The 17,314-nt window shown below is 40.1% G+C and overlaps 1 protein-coding gene across 1 annotated transcript in view; it reads right to left on the bottom strand.

Moving 5' to 3' along the window:
* The window catches only part of Smp_123720 (putative sodium/solute symporter), a gene marked incomplete at both ends in the record, with an annotated part of 41,479 nt that extends 35,240 nt beyond the window's left edge, over positions 1–6,239 (bottom strand). Inside the window, one exon of the mRNA XM_018797005.1 lies at positions 5,397–6,239. Within this exon, the coding sequence (XP_018652090.1) occupies positions 5,397–6,239 (843 nt within the window). The remainder of the gene's footprint in view (positions 1–5,396) is intronic.
* Positions 6,240–17,314: the final 11,075 nt, after the last annotated feature.

Raw genomic sequence — 17,314 nt, 5'->3', positions numbered from 1 at the left:
AAATAGTTTATATTCTTATCAAACTTATTATGCAAACAGCCCAGGCTAGGACTGCAAAGATAAGTAATTTTGCCAGCGTTGGTTCAAATGTTTTATGTAAAGACCTTTATCCTGTTTACTCTTTCGAATTTATAGTGTTTTGTCATTTGTTTATTTCCATCCTGCCTAGGAGGGTTTGTCCGATTCTGCTTGAAGTGTAAATACTCTTCATTAAGTGGTTGTCTCCTGTTTAATAATTGTGCAATTCTTTCGCTCCACGTCTTCTCACATGATTTAGGGAAAGTACCGCTTCTACAGTGACTTTTATATTTTTGTACAGAGTCAGTAACCTTAAGTTTTTGCCGACATAATAAATCGAACAACCGTCCTGGGTAACTTCGTGCAGTTTTTCAGACGAGTACATTGTCTTTTTTTCCTAACTAGAACGTATCTCTTATTATCAGCAAATATGACTTCCGTTTCCAATAGCGATATCCAGCCTGTCTTCCTTACCGCCATTAGAGTTCGAGACACCATTATTTCATTTCTCAACGGATATTTCGCTGTGTAGAATATCCATACAAACTTATGTCTTGACATTGATTGGTTGAAAGTACGAAACCACATGCCTTAATCATCGTCCAGTATTTGTACTACATAAGGAAGAAGTTAATATTTTCTGGATTGTATGATTTGACTTGCGAGTTACATGGTTTTTTATGTCCTGATGGAAGGGATAAAGGATAGCACATTGGTTTCTAAAGATAGAAATTAATCCTCAAGGGAATGACCAAGCGAATATCAGTTGATATGCATGAAAATGTACAATTTTAATTTAACGAGATGTGTTGTCGTCAAGCGAGATTTCTCTATGGGCTAACTTACCAAATATTTTGTGATGGTTTATTAGCACAAGCACATCAAATCTTCCATGTGCAGTATGACAAACCGTGACTTATCCTACATACCCCCGTCCATTGTTCGATCTTATGTGATGTCAGAGACCATACAAATAAGTTATCTCGACCATCTAATAGAGCCCACATAAAGCAAAAGTTGGACCAAAGCACTGGGCATAAAACAGAATAAATTTCTCGGACCTCAAGATCATTGGAAACGAAGTTAGGTCGATCTCATGTTCCCTTTACCATAAGAAATATTGAGTGGAGAAACATTTTCACCAAATCTCACATGAATGAGGCCTTTTTAAGACATTGTCAACCAGGCCTGGTATTAGAGCACAGGAAATCTGACATCATTTCACTGAAGTTTCCCAGTGAATCGTAGAGCCTGATCAGAATTACGAAATAGACCAAATATACTTACTTTTAGGTGCATTTTCCGTGCCTTAATGTAACCCTCGTGCTATTGATAGAAGAAACCAGAGAAGTAGTGAATAGGTCTTTATTTCGATCTTCGCGCAGTCACAGTGGAGCGTGGGATTATCTGTTCAGACAAACAAAGGCTCTCAACATTCAATACAAGATAATAGGGAATGTAACGCTTACAAAAAGTAAGGAAGTGAATGAATACTTGAACAATACTGTTTTAGCATATGCTTGGTTGTTTGGGGTCAACTCTTAACCAACCAACCTGAGCTGTTACATTAGCTTCCCCCTAGAATCGACTTCCGTAGGAACGTCGGTTCGATTAACCTGTCTATCGAAAACACCTTAGTTCTACTTCTCATCCCAAGGCGAAATTATCAACTCGCTCACTATTTGACTTACAATCAGTTACGACTAACGTTTTCAACGATAGTCCATGGATGTCTCTTCATTTACTAGCTTGTCATCTTATTTTGTAGCATGTGATCTTTTCTACAACTATCGCTGACGGTTTGCTGCGTGCTTTCAAGAGAAAGTGTGAGAATGTGGAATAAGAATGTCTGAGGAAGTGCCGCGAGCGGGCTACCCAACACCATGTTGGTGAGGTACGATTTTTCCATGCTCAGACCGGCTATCAGGTGTTTACTCACCTGCCTCTTGAGTCGCCCTCAAGTAAAAAGTAAAGAAGAGTCTACTTCAAAGGTAATGGTGAAAATCAAGCAAACCTGAAGAACTGCTCCACTGCCTGCATAAAATAATAAGATACAAAATGGAAATACATAAATGCAATTGATAATTGTTCGGTTCATGTAAGTGCTTGGCCTCCAGAACGGATTGGTATTCTGGGTTGCTTTTTGAATTCGTTGTATTTGCCAGTGTTAGTTGTATGAGTTTGATTAAAATCCTCAGCCATCGTTTCGGAATACCTAGCTTATGTGTCCAGTATTTAAAAAAATATTTAACATAACACTTATATATCAAAGGTAAAAGGTCTGGGGAGTTGTATGTGAGGCGGAATGAGGAAAAAAATTATTTTTAAGTAGATGCAGGGTCTGATTAGCTACGTGGTTAGATTTATCCTGCAGCCGAAACTGTCAACATCCTTGACTGACTAATCGGATGTGCCCAGCGAACCGTTTTAGTCATTTGTAAAGATTTATCATCTTTACATTTCGACTTCGTAATGGATTTGTCAGTTAAACGATCTAACAACACGTATGGTGGTTCATGATCTAGATAAGCCGGCTTTAGCCTATCAATACTTACTGTGTCGATGTTTCCATGTTTTTCTATCACGAAATATTTAGATTTTCTTGAGACGACTTTGAAAGGACCTTCAAATGGAGGACTGAGTGGTGCTTTTATTTTGTCACATCTTATCCAGACGTGCGTGCAATTGCTTAGGTTTTTAGGTATATATACGGCGCGCGATTGTTCACGAGTATTAATCGGCTTAAGTTTAGAAATGTGGTCCCGTAGTTGATCTACATAATTTTCTAAATTAAGTTTTTGACTGTTAGTATTAGGGTTAATAAATTCACCTGGTAGTCTCAGAGTTGTTCCGAAAACCAGTTCCGCAGCTGAACACTGTGCGTCAGTTTTGACAGATGTTCGTATTCCCAATATAACTAACGGTAGGAATTCTGTCCACTGATTGGGGTTTGAGTGGGATACAAGGGCGGTTTTTAGCTGACGGTGAAAACGTTCTACCATCCCATTAGCCTGAGGATGATATGCAGTGCAGCGTATCCTATTGGAGCCTAGAAGTTTAGCCAAGTTATTAAATAGTTCGGATTCGAATTGCGCTCCTCTATCCGTCGTTATTGTTATGGGTGTACTAAAAATGGTTACCCAGTTCTGCATGAAAACTTTGGCTACTGTTTCCGCTGTGATGTCCGCTATCGGGATGGCTATAGGGAATCTGGTAAATCGATCTATGCATGTAAAAAGATAATTAGAACCGTTTGAACGCGGTAAAGGACCTACCAAGTCGATATGCACATGGGCAAAACGTGCATCTGGTTGCGAGAAAACACCTATGGGTGAATTTGTGTGACGATTTATCTTTGATTGTTGACATGCTGAACACTCTCTAACCCATTTGTGTACATCCTTCTGTAAATTCGGCCATATATATCTGGCATTGATTAGTTTTGTTGAAGCTTTTGAGCCAGGATGAGACAAAGAATGAAAGTTATTATATATCAACTTTCGCATACTTTTGGGAACGAAAGGTCGCGGCATTGCCTTGGTCGTGTCACAGTAGATTAGAATACCATCGACAGGTGATGAGAACTGTTTTAAATTAAGACTTGAATTGTTTGTTTTAAGCAGGTTTCGTAATTCTAGATCCTGCTTTTGTTCGTTTCTCAACGTCTCGAAGTTTACTGTAGACTGCTGTAGCACGTTTATTTCTAGCCTAGATAAAGCATCTGCCGCCTGATTGTCCTGACCTTTGACATGTCGGATATCGCTTGTGAACTGTGATATATAGTCAAGGTGTCGGACTTCTCGAGGTGAGTTTTTATCAGCTCTCGCTATTAGTGCATTCGTTAGTGGTTTGTGATCCGTAAAGACTATAAATTCCCTGCCTTCTAACATGTGTCGGAAGTGTTTAATGGTTAGGTAGATTGCAAGAAGTTCTCGCCCGAAGGTAGAATACCTTGTCTCTGCTGGAGCGAGTCTTTTTGAGAAGAAAGCAATTGGTTTCCAGGCGTTTTTAACCAGTTGGTTAAGGGTACCGCCTACTGCTTTATCTGAAGCATCCACCATCAAAGCAAGTGGGGAAAGAGAATTCGGATACATCAACGTAGTTGCTTGAGCTAATTTATCTTTAAGCTGTTTAATAGCTTCGACAGCGTCAGAAGACAGTTTGAATTCTTTTGGTTTTCCTTTTAGTGAATCTGTCAAAAGTTGCATTAATTGTGCACAACCTGGTATGAATCTGCGATAAAAGTTAATTAGACCTAGAAAACTTCTCAGTTGTGTTAGAGAACTAGGTATGGGGTATTGTTTGATGGTGTCTACTTCTTTTTTGATCGGTTTAATCCCTTCTGGGCTTATTGTGTGACCGAGAAATTCTAAAGTTTGAACACCGAAAACACACTTACTTTGATGTATGTTTATTGTATGTTCATCCAGTCTTTTTAACACTGTTTTTACATGCTGTTCGTGTGATTGCAAATCGGGGCTGGCAATTGACAAGTCATCTATATACCCCTGCGCAAATGGCATATCTCGAAGTAGATTGTCTATGAATCTTTGAAATGTCTGTGCCGCATTTCTCAGGCCGAATGGCATGCGTACAAACTCGAATAAGCCAAAGGGTGTTGTAATAGCTGTCTTGGGGATATCTTCATCCGCCACTGGGATATTGTGATATGCCCTGACTAAGTCAATTTTAGTGAATATGTTCATACCCTGTAAACCGTTTGTGAAATCTTGGATATGCGGTATTGGGTACCTATCTGGTACGGTTTGACGGTTGAGGGCTCTGTAATTCCCGCACGGTCGCCAGTCACCTTCATTCTTCTTTGGGACCATATGCAAAGTAGATGCCCATTGACTATTAGAGGGACGGATAATACACAGTTGTAGCATATAATCAAACCCGGCCCTAGCGATTTTGAGCTTATCTGGTGCTAGTCTCCTGGGTTTTGCAAAAACCGGTGCACCTTCGGTTTTGATAGTGTGACTTACTTTTAGTTTGTCTTTTGTGTAATACGAAGTTTCTTTTAGTGTTAATCGCCGTTTCTTGGTGTCAACTAGAAATTCGCATCTCTCTAGAAAGTCCATCCCCAGTATTGCCAGATCTAAGTCGGCTACCGTGAAAACCCAAGGGAATTGCCTCCTGAACCCCAAATCTAGGGTTAAGTTTTTCTGTCCAAATGTCGCAATTTTAGTTTTATTTGCAGCTTGAAGTGTAATTGATGATGTTTCTCGACTAATCTCAGTTTTATTTTGAGGGATGATGCTAAGAGCAGCGCCAGTATCCACCAAGAAATTCAAGCCAGAGTTTCTGTCTCTAACATAAAACAAGAGACTGTTTAGGCGCCCCTCCTCAGTCGTCGAGACCTGGGGAGGGGTTACTCGTTTCCCGCTATCTTTAGAATTATGCTTAGGCCAGGCGCATGGTTGCATGCACTTGGCTGAGTTGACACCAAACTTCCAGTGGTACCAACAAAACTGCGCAGGTTGTCTGGACATTTGTGACCTGTTTTGTGACTTGGATCGTGGTCGTTGTGGTGACCTGCTCCTGTTTCTATGACCCATTTGCATTCTGGTGACAGCCTCAGTGAGACCCTTAACACTTGCAATGAGTCCTTCTATGACGGGGTCTTTTGCTGATTCTACTTTTTGTGTGTGATTTATTGCGCCTGGTCCAGTTGGAGGACCTCTCTCCATTATTCTATCGGCTATACGCGCTAAATGAGATAATGAGGTTTCAGGATCTTGTGCATCCAAACAGTGTTGGACGTAGCATGGGAGAGCTTGTATCCATCCTTGTTTTAGGACTGCTTCACCCACTGTGTTATCACCCATTAACACTTGGAGGTGACGCAAAAACTGTGACGGCGACCGATCACCTAGTGTTTCACCTTGAAAAAGTCTTTGGATTCTTTGACCATCTGATAATGATAAACGGTTTATTATCTCTCGTCTTAAGATGGTGTATGGTTGTGGTGATGGTGGATCTAAAATCAAGTCACGGACTTCTTTGGCGACCGAAGGAGGAAGGATAGAACACAAGTCTCTATAGCGAATCCCTTCAGATTTGATATTGTGTCTCGTGAAATAGTGCTCTAGTTGAGCAAACCACAACTCAGGATCACTACGATCAAATTCTGGAAGTCGGGATTTCGTAGTCATAACAGTGTCTATCTCCACTGGTGACAAATCCTCCAGATTATGGGTTTCTATTGAGTCTAACATGAGGTATGTGACAAATATAGCAATAAAGTTAGCACGAAAAATGGTTACTATAACACGAATAACTTAAGATAATACGGAATAAACCAGTTATATACTCAACTTAGTTTACGGATAATCAGGTCTACTTTTACGATTAAGTAAAAAAAAAGTTAATAACAGAAATGAGGTTAAATTTGTGTTCAAAAAGGGTTCACCATTTTCGTGCCTTAAGGTAACCCTCGTGCTATTGATGGAAGAAACCAGAGAAGTAGTGAATAGGTCTTTATTTCGATCTTCGCGCAGTCACAGTGGAGCGTGGGATTGTCTGTTCAGACAAACAAAGGCTCTCAACATTCAATACAAGATAATAGGGAATGTAACGCTTACAAAAAGTAAGGAAGTGAATGAATACTTGAACAATACTGTTTTAGCATATGCCTGGTTGTTTGGGGTCAACTCTTAACCAACCAACCTGAGCTGTTACACATTCACCTGCTTTCCAGTACACAAAGTAATACGTGCTTTGAAAACCGGACAGGATGTCCACCAAAATAATATCGGAATGCATAACAGGGAATATGAGGAGGAGTGGCCCTAAATTACTTAGAGGCACTATGGGAAAACAAATTCTCTCTACGGACCGTTCAATCAATCCTAATAACTGTTCCTTCGCGATAAAAAGACAATAACAGCAGACTTACACTCTTCCCGGAAGCAGCAGGCATTTGTCATCTTAGCTCTAATCTACGCATACGGTTAAAGTGCTTTTAATTCACCTATCACCACCACGATGAATGATTTACCATCACCTTTTGCATCACCTTTTCCTCATTCTAAGGTCTTTTGATTCATCGGTTTGAAGTACAGCATTGATGTACAACACTTTTCTCGATTTTTGGCCGAGATGGAAGGTGGCTAGCACCGGAATCCAGAATGTGAATTTCGTCGTCTCTGGGACACGTCAGCTGGATGCATCTGTATCTCAGAGTTGATGTTAACTCGGACACCAAATAGTTACCGATTTTACTTTGTTGTTGTCTCTTCATATTGCTTGGGACACACCCTTATCCCTAACTGACTTGAGAACCCATCAATCCGTTCCTGTTCTGTAATTGACCCAAGAAAATCATCACTTTTGATTGATTATAGATTTTACCAGTTGGTTTTCTTATTTCCAGTGAGCAGAGACGTTCACGGTGATATATTTAGTCGTCATTAATCTGTGGTTTTTTGTCTCCGCTATGTCAAGATTGATATCGATGCTACCATACGTGTGCACATAAACAAGCATATCTTCTTGATAAACTACAGTGGCAAAAGGCTTGAATAGGGTGACCGCATGGTCGTTTTCTGGGTGAACCAAAAAGATAAGACGTGCTAACACTAATAATAATTCGTTTCCAATAAACATAGGTCAAATGAGAAATATCAATTTACATGCAGAATCAAGTTGTTTCAAATGTTATGTAATTTAATACACTTGACTCCTAAAACACTTTGCATTGGCGTAGTATGATGAATGTTTTCTTGTTAAAGCAGAATCACAGAATGTTGGTGCATAAATGGTCGATCGTTGAATTACCTCTAGATTTAACAGCGAAAAATGTAATGCGTCATAAGGACGCTGCGTTAAAAGGCTGAACATTTGATTGTCAATACTGCATGAGACATACACTTTGTAAAACAGACGAAATTATGTATACATTTTGGTGTTTGTTTCTTGATGGTATCTCGATATATGCTGTAATGGGATTTATTGTAGAAGGTGGAAGTTTGAGGTAGAGCATAACTTGTAATAATGTTCTGGATTTGTAGGTTGGATACTGTATTGCGAGAATCCGTTCAACCGTTACTGATTTAATGCCCGCTGTATTGTTTCTTTCATATTGATTATTCGCATATAATTAAAAAAACAACTGTTGTCATGTGCTGCGGGGTTGTATTGACCGAATTCGATACTAATCACTATAAATACTGGAGGAACATCGAGTGACAGCTTAGATATAGGACTCTTAACGATTTACAAACAAATTAATATCCCATATCTTGATATTAGGAATCTTCCGAAAATTCATTCAGCCTTGGAAGACCTATGACGTTGAAATTAAGCTTGTGCTTACAAAAACATTTGAGTCTGAGACATACTGGAGTATGAACATCATCGGGTGGTAAGGCGAATAGAGTGTTGCAACTTGAATCCTGCTTATTAAAACATTCATATCATAAAACAAGAAAAACGACAGAAACGGTACACAAAGTCAGGGAGATTTGAATATGTACCGTAGAGCATAATATACTATTTGTCATATATCTATTTAACCCACTATTCAAATGGTAATAGCGACAGCCTCGACAACAACAGGCCACATCATACACAAGGGACAAACAACATTTCCAAATACAACACAGAGAACACCAGCCCAATCTTACCGTATGGAAAAACCCTGGAAGATGTGGAACCATTCACGTAACTGGGAACTTCCTTCCTTCCTTACGCCTGTTACTTCCAATGCAGTATATACAGCCGAACAGCATTCTTCAATCCACTCTTTCCTGAGCATTCCTTTCTAATTCTAAACAATTTTCGTTCAAAATTCTCATATCTGTTTCCATTTCTCGAAGTGATGTGTTCTTCGGTTTTCCTCTTCTCCTTTGACCTTCAGAATTCTATGTGAGGGCTTGCGTTGTGACACAGTTGAGTGCTTTCCTCAATGTGTGTCCTATCGACTTCCAGCACTTCTTCCTGATTTCTTCCTCCACTGGAATCTGGCTTGTTCTCTCCCACAGTAACTTGTTGCTGATAGTGTCTGGCCAACGGATCCGAATTATCTTGAGTAGACAACTGTTAATAAACGCTTGTATCTTCTGGATGATGGCTTCCGTAGTTTTACAGGTTTCCGCCACAAAAGTAGAATTGTCTTGACATTTGTATTGAAAATTCTGATCTTGATGTTGGTTGACAAGTGTTTCGAGTTCCAGATGTTTTCAGTTGTAAATATGTCGCTCTTGCTTTGCCGATCCGTGTCTTCACATCTGCAACAGATCCACCGTGTTCATCGATGATGCCGCCCAGATATGTAAAGGTTTTCACATCCTCCAAAGCTTCTCCATCAAGTGTATTTCGATTGGTGTATGCTGTATTGTATCGGAGAGTCCTGCTTTTCATTTTGTATGTATTGGGACCTACCGCTGCTTCGGCTGCTGCTACACTGATCGTCCTCTCCTGCACTTGTCGTTGCGTTTGTGATAGAAGAGCCAGATCGTCTGCAAAGTCCGAATCGTCCAGCTGCATCCTGCCTGTCCACTGTATCCCGTGCTTCCCTCCATATGTTGACGTCTTCATGATCCAGTCGATCACCAGGAGAAAGAGAAAGGGTGAGAGTAAGCAACCTTGCTTAACACCGGTCTTTACCTCGAATGAGTCAGTGAGTTGTCCTCCGTGGACGATTTGGCAGTTTAGTCCATCATAGGAGTTCCGTATGATATTGACTATCTTCTCAGGCACGTCGTAGTGTCGAAGAAGCCTCCATAGTGTTGTCCTGTCCATGCTATCAAATGATTTCTCGTAGTCAATGAAATTGATGTACAGTGAGGAATTTTCATTTTTCAACAATGAGCCGTAGAGTTGCGATTTGGTATATACACGATCTATCCTTACGGAAGTCGGCCTGTTGGGTGTCTACAGAGTCCCTCATTCTGTTTACCAATACCCTGTTGAAGACTTTTCCTGGTATTGAGAGAAGAGTGATTTCTCTGTAATTCTCACATTTGCTGAGATCGCCTTTCTTTGGTATCTTGATCAGAAGTCCTTTTTCCAGTCTATTGGTACTTGTTCTTTATCCCGAATCTTACTGAAGAGAATATGGAGTATCTTCGCAGTTGCTGCTACGTCTGCTTTCAGTGCCGCTGCCGGGATGTTGTCTGGTCCCGCTGCTTTGCCGCTCTTGATTTGTCTGACGACCATGCTGATCTCTTCGATTGTTGGTGGGCTAAAATCGATTGGGAGGTCCGTGGGTGCTGCTTTGATGTTGGGTGGGTTCAGTGGAGCTGGTCGATTCAAGAGTTTTTTGAAGTGTTCTACCCACCTGTTCCGTTGTTCTTCAATGTTGGTGATTTCCAGCTAGTTTCTTTGTTGTATTATGCACTTGTCTCATGTTTCCTTCTCTAGCAGCCTTTTCCGCTGTCATTGCTAAATGTTCCATATAATTACGTTTGTCGGTACTGGTGCTCCTCTTCACTTGCTTGTTTACTTCTGGGTATCCGGCTTGTGCCTTGGCTTTTTCTGCTCTTGTTCGGCTGGTATTGATTGCTTCCTTCTTGTTCTTCCTTTCTTCAATCTGATCCAGTGTATCCACAGTGATCCATTCCTTGTGATGGTGCTTCTTGTGACCCAGAACCTCCCGACATGTTAAAGTGATTGCTTCTTTTATCCCTTCACGGTTGCCCTCCATAGTAGCTCCCTATCCATTGAGTAGATGGTGAAAGGCCTGGAACCTGTTGCTGGGGGCTATGTTGAATTTGTTGAGTTTGTCACCATCTCAAAGAAAGGCCGTAATAAACTTTGTAGATGTTGTCTGCCCCGTTGTCCAGTGCTTCTTGAGTTTTAGTTTCATCTTGGCGACCAGCGAATGATGATCTGACGCTATATCAGCTCCTCTCCTGGTTCTCACATCCTCCATCGTCCTCCTGAACTTTTTGTTGATACAGATATGGTCGATTTGGTTCTGTGTAGTGTGATCCGGTGAAGTCCATGTGGTTTTGTGAATGCCTTTGCTTGGCGAAATTGTGTCACCTATGACCACTTTATTGAAGGCACATAGATTTGCAAATCTCTCACCATTTTCGTTCCTTTGTCTCAGTCCATATCGTCCCATGACGTCTTCGTATCCAGTGTTGTCCATTCCAACCCTAGCATTCAAATCTCCCATCGGAATGGTCAGGTCCTTTGCCGGGCACTTCTCGAGGATCGACTGCAGCCTGTCGTAGAATCGATCTCTAACATCTTCATCGTAGTCGTTGGTAGGCGCATAGCATTGGATGACGTTCATTGTAATGCCCTCTTTCTTTGTTTTGAAGGAGGCTTTGATGATCCTTCGTCCATGAGATTCCTATCCTATAAGTGGATTTTGTGCTTGTATGGACAGTATCAATGCGACTCTTTGTGTATGTGGAGCACTTTCTCCTTAATGGCTGGAATATAACAGGTGGTAGTTCATCTAGGCTGCTCAAACAGCTGGAGGAGAATTTGCCTGTTTCCTTTGACGGTGAGGAAACTAGGTTGTGGTAAGCCTCCTCAACATCACATATACAGTTGTATCCCACTGAACTTTTTAACACGTTCGGTGATGTGTTTTTGTCTGATTTATTTGATTTTGGAAGCTGAATTGTCTACAGCTCTGTGGTAGTAATAGATGGTGCTATCCTCTCCTTAGGAGTTTGAGGATCACTTACGATACCTCCTAAAAAGGATTTTAGCTATGCCTCAGAGTGTAGCCTAGCGGAATAGAGACATAACTATCGACAGGATGATATAAGTTGTGCTGAGACCGTAAAGGTATTTTGTAGGTGGAACTGGTTCCTTCTCAAGACCCTTGGTCATCCCTAATTCGCGTCGGTCTTGAGTGTCTCTCTTTTGGATTCCGTAGGTAGGAAGACGTAGTGTTTTTATGCAATCAAAGTTTGCTATCGAGAAGTGTTATGTGACCAAGTTCGTATCTTTTATTGTCATTTCTTAAACAATATGTTGGTCCTTTTTATGAGTCTGATACATATGTATTTTAATAGATTGTTTAGAGAAGAAGAGTTTCAATCCGCAGTATGATTCTGAGCAAACGAAACCTGCAGGTTTTCCGAACTCTTTTTCATTTTCCCCTCTCTTTTAGTGGCTTTTTTACCATCGGAGTGATAACTATCCACTATATCCTGAATATTAGCTGCACACCTTGGTATATCGGTGTCAGTACTTATTTTGTTGGCGCCTAAATCTTAATCTTGAAGGAAAGGTTCAGGCGCCTTAAGGGCTGATCGTTCAGGGATAAGGTAAGACTCATCACTATTTCTATAAACGCCCAGCACTCGAGTGTGTCAGCATCCTTAATAAGACATGGTTCAGCTGTTTGAATGTAATACTCTAGATGTGGTCTCACATAGGTGAAGTAATGAGCACGAACCATATCCCAAGCTAACTATTTGAATGCTCGGTGAGGTGACCATAGCACTAGAAAACCTTTGCAATGTCGTGATGCTTCCAATTCATTACGTATTGTTCCTTCAGTATCTTTGTTTCTGCACGCGTATCAGTCATGTAATTTCCATAGTATACTCTTTAATATTCCCTTGTCTCACGTGCATTAGTATCTTCATCTGTAGTCCTTTTAGAGTTACTGCCTGTCCCAAGCCCGGGTGATAAAGGAGTGTTGAGCACGGGGTCGACAATTCGTCACTCTGATCACGAAGAGGAAAATACTACACACACTCAGGAAGTTGCTCTAATGCTTTCCAGAAACGCACAAAATGCACTTGTAGGCTGGGAATCTCACGGCTCGTGAATCATCAAAGCATAATTCAAAACAAAGGGAAACACAGAGGGAATAACAATGAATGTTATCCAATGTTATGTACCCACCAATAACTGCAGTGACGACATAAAAGATCAGTTCCATAAGAAGCTGCAATAAATCATGGCGAAGTGCCAAAAAAGGATATGACTATCCTAATGGGAGATCTAAACGCCAAAATCGGGGTGCACAACTCAGGATGTGAGGATATAATTGGACGACATGAACTGCGAGAGAGAAACGAAAGTGGGTAGCAAGCTAGACAATCGGCCAGAAACGAAGCCCACTTCATACCCTATAAAATCTAACAACAAAAAAGAGAGTTCAAATAGCTTCGAAGAAAAGGGAGACAGCCATTTGTATCGAAATTCTGTTTTCAGCACTTTATTTTATAATTACACAGAATTCCATACTTCTTTCTGAACTACCCTCATTTATACAATTCCTTATCCATTCATACCGTGTTCTCACTTATTTTTCCTTAACATATTACTATGCTCTTGCCTTATAAGTACTTCAGTAACAGACAAAAAGACCAAATGACTATACCTTAACTATTCCTACATGAATATTGTGTGCTCTCCTTTTCGTCCTTCCTTTTTCTTACACCTTTTTTCAGCTCTCTGGAGATGCCCCATCGAAAACAGATATGGCACGGGTGACTTCGTCCTACACTGTTATTAAAGCCTCAGATATTCCGGAGGGATATAAGGTCGAAGTTTCTAAAAGCCCCCGACTTCGCATGTATCTATTCTCGACCATCAGCTTTATGTTGCAACGCCACTCTCATAAAGTGCACCAAGTGTGATATTGACATGTTTGTTGCGAAATCCATTTACATTCATATCTTATGAAATATCAACCCAGCTGATTAATTTTCTACGGTGAAAATTGTAACTTCTGTAACAATGTGATCTTGCCTGTAAACCGGCATGCCTCATGTAACAAACTGTTATTTGAGAATAAATTATTATTATTATTTTCAAATCTGCATGCATTCAACGACTCGCTTATAGGTAACACAATATTTCCACACAAACTCATACACAAAGCTACAGGGATGTCACTGGACCACATCACAAAGAATGAGATAGATCATATTTGTATCAACAAAAATTCCGAAGGACAATGGAAGATGTGAGAACCAGGAGAGGAGCTGGCATAGCTTTAGATCACCACCAACTGGTTGTGGCCAAGATGAGACTAAAGCTAAAGAAACACTGTACAACTGGAGAAACAGCATTTTGTAGAGACACTAACAAACAAGCATTACAGGATCTACTGGAAGAAGAAGCTACTATGAAGGAAAACTGGAAAGAGACGAAAGAAGCATTAACTTCAACGTGTCAGGAGGTACTGGGTCGTAATAAGTATCATCATAAGGAGAACCCTAGACAAGATTGGAGAAAGGAAGAACAATAAGACAGCCACTAACAACAGTCGAACACGAGCAGAGAAAGTCAAGGCACAAGCAGAGTACACAGAAACAAACAAGGAAGTGAAGAAAAGCAATAAAGCCGACAAGCAGATATACATGGGAGAACTAGCAACGACGGTGGAAAAAGCTGCAAGAGAAGAAAATATGAAGCAACTATATGATACGATGAAGAAACTAGCAGGGAGATATAGTAAACCACAGAGACCAGTCAAGGGGAAAGAAGGAAAGACAATTATGGAGATTCGGGAACACAGGAAAAGATGGGCAGAATACTTCGAGGAACTGCTAAATAGACCAGCTCCATTGAGTCCATCGGATATCGAAGCTGCACCCACGGACTTTCTTACAAATGTCACTCCACCAACGGTCGAAGAAATCAGTATAGTCGTAAGACAAATCAACAACAGAAAGCAGCAGGACCTGACAATATGCCAGATGAAGCACTAAAGTCAGACATAGAAGTAACTGCAGGTTTACTTCACGTTATATTCAAGAAGATATTGAGGAAGAACAAGCGTCACTGACAGACTGGAAAGAAGGACATCCCAACAAGAAACCAGAGAAAGGAGATCTGAGCAAATGTGGGAATCACAGAGGCATCAGTTTGCCGTCAGTACCGGGAAAGGTTTTCAACAGAGTGTTGCTGAACCGAACAAAACATTCAGTAGACGCTCAATTTCGACATCAACAGGTTGTATTCAGTAAGAATTAGTCGTTCACAGACCAAATCGTGACATCACGGATCATCGTTGAATGGTAAATTGAATGGAACTCGTCACTATACACCAACGTTCTTGACTATGAGAAGGCATTTGACAGTGTGGACAGGAGAATATTATGGAAAATTCTTCGACACTATGGAGTTCTTGAGAAGATTGTCAACAATATCCATAATTATTACGACGGACTACAGTGCAAAGTCGTGCATGGAGGCCAGATGACAGATGCATTTCCAGTAAGTAACGGAGTCAGTCAAGGCTATCTACTCTCTCTCTCATCCTTACCTTTCTTCTGATGATTGAATAGATTATGAAGACCTTCACATCTGAGGGGGAGCACGGAATACAATGGACATCTAAGAATCAATTAGACGATTTGGACTTGGTAGATGACCTAGCCCTCCTATCTCATACACACGAACAAATACACAAAACAAATCTAGCAGCAGCCTCTGCATCAACAGGTCTCAACATACACAAAAGAAAATGAGAAATCCTCAAATGCAACACAGAGAACTCCAACCCTATCACACTTAATGGTGGAACTCTGGAAGAGGTGGAATCATTCAAGTACCTGGGAAGCATTATTGACGAACATGGAGGATCTGGTGCAAACGTTTTGGATGGGGACATGTCGGATGTCATCTTGAGTGGTCCTGGTATAGTATCAACAAGGGATGACAACAATCGTAAATACAACTCGTCAGGACCCGATGACTTGGAACGTCTGTGGTTAATGAAAAAACTTAAGAACAGCTTCCTCAATCATATGTACTGGTCCTATAGCTGGAATCTCATTAGTATAGTTATGAGATGTGTCGTTATCAATATTTGTAGAGTAGGCCTCTCTGAAATAGTTTGATAAAGTCCAAGCTTTGGTCAGATCTAATTCAGCTAGTATGTTTGAATTATTGTGCGACAACAATAGAGGGTTCCTATCACATTTCTATTCTTCGTTACATACACGAAAACAATAGTTTTGGGCAAGTACGGCTGTCATATGCTAACTTCTTTCTCAAGTAGTGAAGCATTTAGTTATGCCATTTTTAAATATATTCTGGAACCTTCGGCTTCCTCAGCAAAATAAATAATGATCTTTTATTAAGAACAAGCCTTAGAAGCTTTCAGGTTTCCCTATCGGCCCATAGATGGGAATGTGATAGCTAAGGAGTTCACTACAGGATGAGTGATAAAGTTACTCTATCCGTCTTCGATCTACACATCTGCTTTGTTCGAACAGTCTGTCGAGATAGAGCAGTCTTTAATCTCCAGATGTTGGAATGGTGTGAAGCAGATACTGTATATTCTAGTTCAGCGGAGCTCTTTCTGACAATCCAAATCAGTTGCCCTCGTTACGAGTTACTGGTCATTTACGTAAATGCAGTGGCCAAAAGTTAAGTCCCAGTAACTGACTTCATATTTCTGTTTTAATTTTCTAAAGATCATGCGTTGTGAATAAGCAGGAAAACAAATGTGAACACTACTTGACCTTGAGAGTTTAATTCTTTCGTTCTCATAATAGTTTTTTATTTTAATCCATTTGATACATTATCTCGCAGAGCATGCGATAAGGGATTGATTTAGTTTTCTTATAGAAATTATTGGAAATTATGCGTTTCTCATAGTTCGCATTACTGCGTGGTCGTTGAAAATGTACATCAACAAGTATTCTGGCATCTGCTCCGTAAATCATTTCAGATGACATGAATTTCATAATTTTTGCATTGGCGTTATTCTTCTATAGTTCTTTGACTAACCTACTAGTTTTTCCGTGATTTGGTAGTTTCAAACCAAGATGATCTAGTTGGTTCACTTGTATAGGCTTCATAAGTTAGTCTATAATAATCATTGTATCTATTATTTCTTTTGATGCTTAGTTTTTAAAGGCTTCGGCTGACGACTGTTTCGACATTCCTTCTTGTAAGACGTTTTACTCTCACAAACGGTTAATAAATGGTATCTTATTAAGTCTATTAAATGTTTTTTAACTATTTAGTATTAACATCTGGACTACCAGTCCTGAATAAAAATAAAAAGCGCATTCTGTTGGTTTCGGTATAATTCAGTCATTATTGTTGGGTTGAGAGACGAGCACTGCTATATATGTATCAATGAGTAATTTGAGTCACTTTTACGTTCACAACTATATACTGTTCTTGGTCAATAATTTTGATCATTGTTATCAATATAAAGAAGTGTGATATACTGAACTGTCTTATATTTCTATTAGGTTCTAGTAAATAAAAGCACACAGCATAAGTTTGTTCCTCCGTACAGCTTTTTTTTACACTATTCAAGTAATAAAGTTATGTCGTAAAGTAAATCAATTTACGTACATATTCTGAGTTTAAAAAACATTTCTTCATTTTAGAAATTTGAGGC

Source organism: Schistosoma mansoni, chromosome 4 (genome assembly GCF_000237925.1).
Source record: "Schistosoma mansoni strain Puerto Rico chromosome 4, complete genome".
Classification (NCBI taxonomy): domain Eukaryota; kingdom Metazoa; phylum Platyhelminthes; class Trematoda; order Strigeidida; family Schistosomatidae; genus Schistosoma; species Schistosoma mansoni.
This window is presented reverse-complemented; position numbering and strand designations above follow the sequence as displayed.